This window comes from Bison bison, unplaced genomic scaffold (genome assembly GCF_000754665.1).
Source record: "Bison bison bison isolate TAMUID 2011002044 unplaced genomic scaffold, Bison_UMD1.0 scf7180017864462, whole genome shotgun sequence".
Lineage (NCBI taxonomy): Eukaryota > Metazoa > Chordata > Mammalia > Artiodactyla > Bovidae > Bison > Bison bison.
The window spans coordinates 1,930,389-1,937,277 of NW_011495024.1; the positions used below are offsets into that span (position 1 = coordinate 1,930,389).

Here is a 6,889-nt window from a genome sequence, read left to right on the forward strand (position 1 = left end):
TTTTTTTTTTTTTTAAAAAATTCCTCGCGCCCCCGCCGCGCGCCGGGCTCTCCCGCGTCCCGGTGGAGAGAGAGGGGACCTGCAAGTCGGGAGGCCCAGGGGCAGCGGCCAACTCCCTCACGACCACTCCGGGGACACCCGCCCTCGCGCCCGCTGCCGTCTAGGTTCCTCTCGGCTCCAGGGCCCGCGACTCACGTTCCTCCGACCGCGGGCGGCGGAGGATCAGCCGGCTGGAGCCCCGCCCACTCCGCTGGGCCTTCCTCCCAGCCCCGCCCACCTTTTCTCTCGCTTGCCCCGCCCCCTTCTCTCGCATCCCCTCCCGCTCCCACCAGCTAGCCGGGAGTCGAAGTCCCGCCCTGGGCTCAAGCAAGGAGTGGATCAATCATCCCGTGGCTGAGAAACCATATTTCCCATAATCCCAAGAACTCGCTTCCGTCACTCGGCGGTCGCAAAGGCGAAGCGCGAGGCCCCACATTGAGCATGCGCAACCTTCCTCGAGGCCTACTGCCCCCTGATGGCCAAGCCGAGGTAGTGCTGGGCCACCCAGGACTCCGGGACCGCCTTTACCCAGAGAGGGAAACACAGCTGAGGTGAAGTGTGCTGACAGCCTAAGGTGTAGAGGCATGGAAAGGAGGACTCTTCCTTTAAATCACACAGGGCTTCCTTCTGCCGAATGCTAGTCTTGTGTGGGCGATGGGATCTTGCTGACGTCTACTTGGCGCAGAGATCGGGGCGAGGCAGCCCAGTTGCCGTCAGCTGTGAATCATCCAGTATTAGTCCTGGTGCAACGTGTACCCGGCTCTTTGCCCTGTCCTGTCCTCTAGGAACTCCGATGACTAAGATCGCGCCTAGGAGTTAAATTGTGGAGTACGACAGTGACGGTCCAGTCGAGGGTAAAATTCCACTGCCCCGGTTTCCAACTGGCTCTGGGAACTTGCAAGCCGAACGAGATGCAGGCACACCTGGCTGCAGTGCGTGCGCCGGGACAACACGGGCTCCAAGACCCCTGTGCGCAGGACCCCTGCAGCGCTCCTTAGGGATGAGGTGCTGCCCATCGGCCTGAGGACTTGGCCCCTCCGGCTCGCCTCTGGTCAAACGCACGAGTACCGTGGTTGAGGCAGTGAGTGAAGGGGCGAGATGGTCAAGGTACCGATGTTGAGACGGAGAGGGTGAAAATGAGCGCCTGGCTTATGGTGTTCCGATTATTTGTTTTTAAGGTTTCCCAAATTGTGGAAACAGAAGATAACTAAGGGGTTGACCAAAAATTTAGGTTTAAGTAAAAATAAAAGACGCGTTTTTCATTTCTACCAAGGACTCTATTAAACATTCTCACTAACCAAAGGAACATTTTGGCCAACCCAATATATTGTTGGAAAAAGCCTTGGTTGAAAGCCACAGAAAATCCACTCAAACAGGCTTAAGGGATAAAGGGTAATTTATTCAAGTCACTGAACAGGCCAGAAGAGGTCTTAGGCACCGTCAGTACCATAGTCTCACTGATTGGCAATTTAACTTCAGCAATTAAAATTACTTTTTATTTGATTGTTTTGTAATGTGGTCTGTATTACGTTTAAAATTTGTTTTAATTGTTGTATAAAAGCTATAAGCCTAAGGAGTTTATACTGTATGTTTGTACTATTTAAGTAAAATAAAAATAATTTAATCAATACAGGATCAAAAGGAATTTTTTCATCTTAAAGGAATTTGTATATTTGTTACTTGTCTCTTTTTATTATATCTCTGTTTGTTAAGGGCTTCCCTGATAGCTCAGTTGGTAAAGAATCTGTCTGCAATGCAGGAGACCCAGTTCAATTCCTGGGTCAGGAAGATTCACTGGAGAAAGGATAGGCTACCCATTCCAGTATTCTTGGGCTTTCCTTGTGACTCAGCTGGTAAAGAATCAGCCTGCAGTGAGGGAGACCTGGGTTGTATCCCTGGGTTGGAAGATCCCCTGGAGAAGGTGACAGCTACCCACTCCAGTATTCTGGCCTGGAGAATTCCATGGAGTGTATAGTCCATGGGGTCACAAAGAGTCAGACACGACTGAGCGACTTTCACTTCACTAGTCATCTCTTGCTACCTAACAAATTACTCCAAAACTCTGAAAATGATAACAGTCATTTATTATGCCTCACAGTTTCTGTGGGTCAGGAATTGAGGAACTAAATTTTGCTTCAGGATCTCCCATAAAGTTGCAGGCAGAGGTCAGCCGGGGCTGTGGTCATCTGAAGGCTTGACTGGTGCTGGAGAACCCACTTCCTGGGTGGCTCACTTCCATGCCTGGCAAGTTGGTGCTCTCTTTTGACCGTTCTAAGTGGGTCTTTCCAACAAGCTGCCTCAGAGTCTTCACACCATGGCAGCTTGCTTCCTAAGAGCTGGAGACCTGAGAGACCAGTGTAGATGGCACAGAGCCTTTCAGGATGAGTGCTGGAAGACATGCATGGCCACTTCTGCAAGATTCTATTGGTCACACAGACCAGCCTTGATTCACTGTGGGAGGGACCACATAAGAGTGTGGAGACCAGGAGGCAAGGATGATTGGGGGTCACCTTTGTTGTTGTTGTTTGGTTGCTAAGTTGTCTCTGACTCTTTGCGACCCCATGAACTGTAGCATGCCAGACTTCCCTGTCCTTCACTATCTCCCAGAGTTTGCTCAAATTCATGTCCATTGAGTCAATGATGCCATCCAACCATCTCATCCTCTGTCACCCTCTTCACCTCTTGCCCTCAGTCTTTCCCAGCATCAGGGTCTTTTCCAGTGAGTCAGTTCTTCACATCAGGTAGTCAAAGTACTGGAGCTTCAGCTTCAGCATCAGTCCTTCCAGTGAATATTCAGGGTTGATTGCCTTTAGGATTGACTGATTTGATCTTCTTGCTGTCCAAGGGACTCTCAAGAGTCTTCTCCAGCACCATTAGTTTGAAAGCATCAATTCTTCAGCACTCAGCCTTCTTTATGGTCCAACCCTCACATTCTGTACATAACTACTGGAAAAACCAAGTGGGCATGTATGTGCTAGGTTTTGACTATATGGATCTTTGTTGGCAAAGTGATATCTCTGCTTCTTAGCTTCTTAATATGCTGTCTAGTTTTGCCATAGCTTTTTTCCAAGGAGCAAGTGACTTTTAATTTCATGGCTGTGTTCACTGTCTCCAGTGATTTTGGAGCCCAAGAAAATAAAATCTATCACTGTTTCCACTTTTTCTCCATCTATTTGCCATGAAGTGTTGGGACGAGAATGCCATGATCTTCGTTTTCTGAATGTTGAGTTTTAAGTCAGCCTTTTCACTCTCCTTTACCCTCATCAAGAGGTTCTTTAATTTCTCTTCGCCTTCTGCCATTAGAGTGGTAATATCTACGTATCTGAGGTTGTTGATATTCCTCCTGGCAATCCTGATTACAGCTTGTGCTTCATCCAGTCCAGCATTTTGCATGATGTACTCTGCATATAAGTTAAACAAGCAGGATGACAATATACAGCCTTGACGTACTCCTTTCCCAATCTTGAACCAGTCCATTGTTCCATGTCTGGTTCTAATTGTTGCTTCTTACCCTGCATACAGGTATCTCAAGAGACAGGTAAAGTGGTCTAGTATTCCCATCTCTTTTAAGACTTTTCCACAGGGTCACCTTAGATGCAGGCTACTGCAATATACTATGCAAATTTGAGAAACACTACTGTTTCTAAGGTCATGCAGTGATGAATCTGCCTGCCAATGCAGGAGATGCAAGAGACATGGGTTCAATCACTGGGTCAGGAAGATCCCTTGGAGGAGGAAATGGCAACCTGCTCCATATTCTTGCCTGGAAAATTCCATGGACAGAGGAGCCTGGCAGGCTACAGTTCTTGGGGTTGTAAAGAGTTGCACCCAACTGAGCATACACACACACACACACACACACACACACACACACACACACACTCTAATTCTAAACAGTCTGGGGAGTCCTTATGTGTGTGTATGTTACTCAGTCGTGTCTGACTCTTTGCAACTCTATGGAGTATAGTCCGCCAGGCTCCTCTGTTCACAGGATTCTCCAGGCTTTAGGACGCCAACATATTCTTCATGGCCCCTAAAAGCCCTGAAGACAAGAAAGAACAATTTGTCATCCTTGTGAGAAACATGGAATTAGTAGGATGTGATCATTGTGTCTCCTGGATATATGTCACCAATATCAGTGTGCCCTTGTCCCAGAATAAGGAAGGAGACAATATCATGTCTAGAATTTTTTTTTTTTTTTTGTCGCTCCTCACAGCCCATGGAATCTTAGTTCCCAAACCAGGGATTGAACCTGTGCCCCCTGCAGTGGATGTGCAGAGTCCTAACCACTAAACCACCAAAAGTCCCCATTATGCTGACCTGCTTTCTATATTTTAATTAAGGAAATTGTCAGAAAGTAACAATTGGTTGTTACTAAGGGCGTCCTGCTTTTTTATCTTCAGAAAGGCAGTAAAATGCCTCTCTTAAAATCCTAAAATTTTCATCGTGTGATTAAAGAATTATAATGAGCTAACCCCAAAAGAGGTATAATCCCCAATTTAGGTAGATCTATTAATTCGTCAAATACTTACTTAGCACGTACTATGTGCCAGGCATTTTTGTAGGCGCTTGTGATAAATTTATGAACAAAAACAAAGGCTCCTGTCCTGTGATGGTGGGGGCTGGGGGCAGAAGACAGACTATAGATATAATCAAGAAATACATTTTACCAGCATGCACTACAGAAAATATGAAAAGTCGAACAGGGACAGGAAATTGGGAATGTGGGACTGAAATGGGGCGGATTGCAGTATTAAATGGCAGTATTTAAACAGCTGTTCAGAATTAGTGAGCATTAAAGGGAGGAATCAAGAAATCAAGTAAGATGGTAGGTGTTGCGAGAGGGCATCAGAGGGCAGACACACTGAAACCATACTCACAGGAAACTAGTCAATCTAATCACACTAGGACCACAGCCTTGTCTAACGCAATGAAACTAAGCCATGGCCATGGGGCAACCCAAGATGGGTGGGCATGGTAGAGAGGTCTGACAGAATGTGGTCCACTGGAGAAGGGAATGGCAAACCACTTCAGTATTCTTGCCTTGAGAACCCCATGAACAGTATGAAAAGGCAAAATGATAGGATACTTAAAGAGGAACTCCCCAGGTCAGTAGGTGCCCAATATGCTACTGGAGATCCGTGGAGAAATAACTCCAGAAAGAATGAAGGGATGGACTCAAAGCAAAAACAATATCCAGCTGTGGATGTGACTGGTGATAGAAGCAAGGTCTAATGCTGTTAAGAGCAATATTGCATAGGAACCTGGAATGTTAGGTTCATGAATCAAGGCAAATTGGAAGTGGTCAGAAAGGAGATGGCAAGACTGAATCTCGACATTCTAGGAATCAGCGAACTGAAATGGACTGGAATGGGTGAATTTAACTCAGATGACCATTATATCTACTCCTGTGGGCAGGAATCCCTTAGAAGAAATGGAGTAGCCATCATGGTCAACAAAAGAGTCTGAAATGCAGTACTTGGATGCAATCTCAAAAACGACAGAATGATCTCTGTTCGTTTCCAAGGCAAACCATTCAATATCGTAGTAATCCAAGTCTACGCCCCAACCAGTAACACTGAAGAAGCTGAAGTTGAATGGTTCTATGAAAACCTACAAGACCTTTTAGAACTAACACCCAAAAAAGATGTCCTTTTCATTATAGGGGACTGGAATGCAAAAGTAGGAAGTCAAGAAACACCTGGGGTAACAGGCAAATTTGGCCTTGGGATACGGAATGAAGCAGGGCAAAGACTGATAGAATTTTGCCAAGAGAACGCACTGGTCATAGCAAACACCCTCTTCCAACAACACAAGAGAAGACTCTACACATGGACATCACCAGATGGTCAACACTGATCAGATTGATTATATTCTTTGCAGTCAAAGATGGAGAAGCTCTATACAGTCAGTAAAAACAAGATCGGGAGCTGACTGTGGCTCAGATCATAAAATCCTTATTGCCAAATTCAGACTTAAATTGAAGAAAATAGGGAAAACCACTAGACCATTCAGGTATGATCTAAGTCAAATTCCTTATGATTATACAGTGGAAGTGAGGAATAGATTTAAGGGACTAGATCTGATAGCTAGAGTGCCTGATGAACTATGGACGGAGGTTCATGACTTTGTACAGGAGACAGGGATCAAGATCATCCCCATGGAAAAGAAATACAAAAAAAGCAAAATGGCTGTCTGGGGAGGACTTACAAATAGCTGTGAAAAGAAGAGAAGCGAAAAGCAAAGGAGAAAAGGAAAGATATAAACATCTGAATGCAGAGTTCTTAAAAAAATAGCCAGGAGAGATAAGAAAGCCTTCCTCAGTGATCAGTGCAAAGAAACAGAGGAAAAAAACAGAATGGGAAAGACTAGAGATCTCTTCAAGAAAATTAGAGATACAAAGGGAACATTTCATGCAAAGATGGGCTCGATAAAGGACAGAAATGGTATGGACCTAACAGAAGCATAAGATATTAAGAAGAGGTGGCAAGAATATACAGAAGAACTGTACAAAAAAGATCTTCACGACCAAGATAATCACGATGGTGTGATCACTCATCTAGAGCCAGACATCCTGGAATGTGAAGTCAAGTGGGCTTTAGAAAGCATCACTACGAACAAAGCTAGTGGAGGTGATGGAATTCCAGTTGAGCTCTTTCAAATCCTGAAAGATGATGCTGTGAAAGTGCTGTACTCAACATGCCAGCAAATTTGGAAAACTCAGCAGTGGCCACAGGACTGGAAAAGGGCAGTTTTCATTCCAATCCCAAAGAAAGGCAATGCCAAAGAATGCTCAAACTACCACACAATTGCACTCATCTCACACGCTAGTAAAGTAATGCTTAAAATT

General features: G+C 45.4%; 1 protein-coding gene across 1 annotated transcript in view; it reads right to left on the reverse strand.

Annotated features, from left to right (window-relative positions):
- Positions 1-375, reverse strand: part of B3GALNT2 (beta-1,3-N-acetylgalactosaminyltransferase 2) — a gene marked incomplete at its 5' end in the record, with an annotated part of 66,490 nt that extends 66,115 nt beyond the window's left edge. Inside the window, one exon of the mRNA XM_010860093.1 lies at positions 330-375. Within this exon, the coding sequence (XP_010858395.1) occupies positions 330-375 (46 nt within the window). The remainder of the gene's footprint in view (positions 1-329) is intronic.
- Between the last annotated feature and the right edge of the window lie 6,514 nt (positions 376-6,889).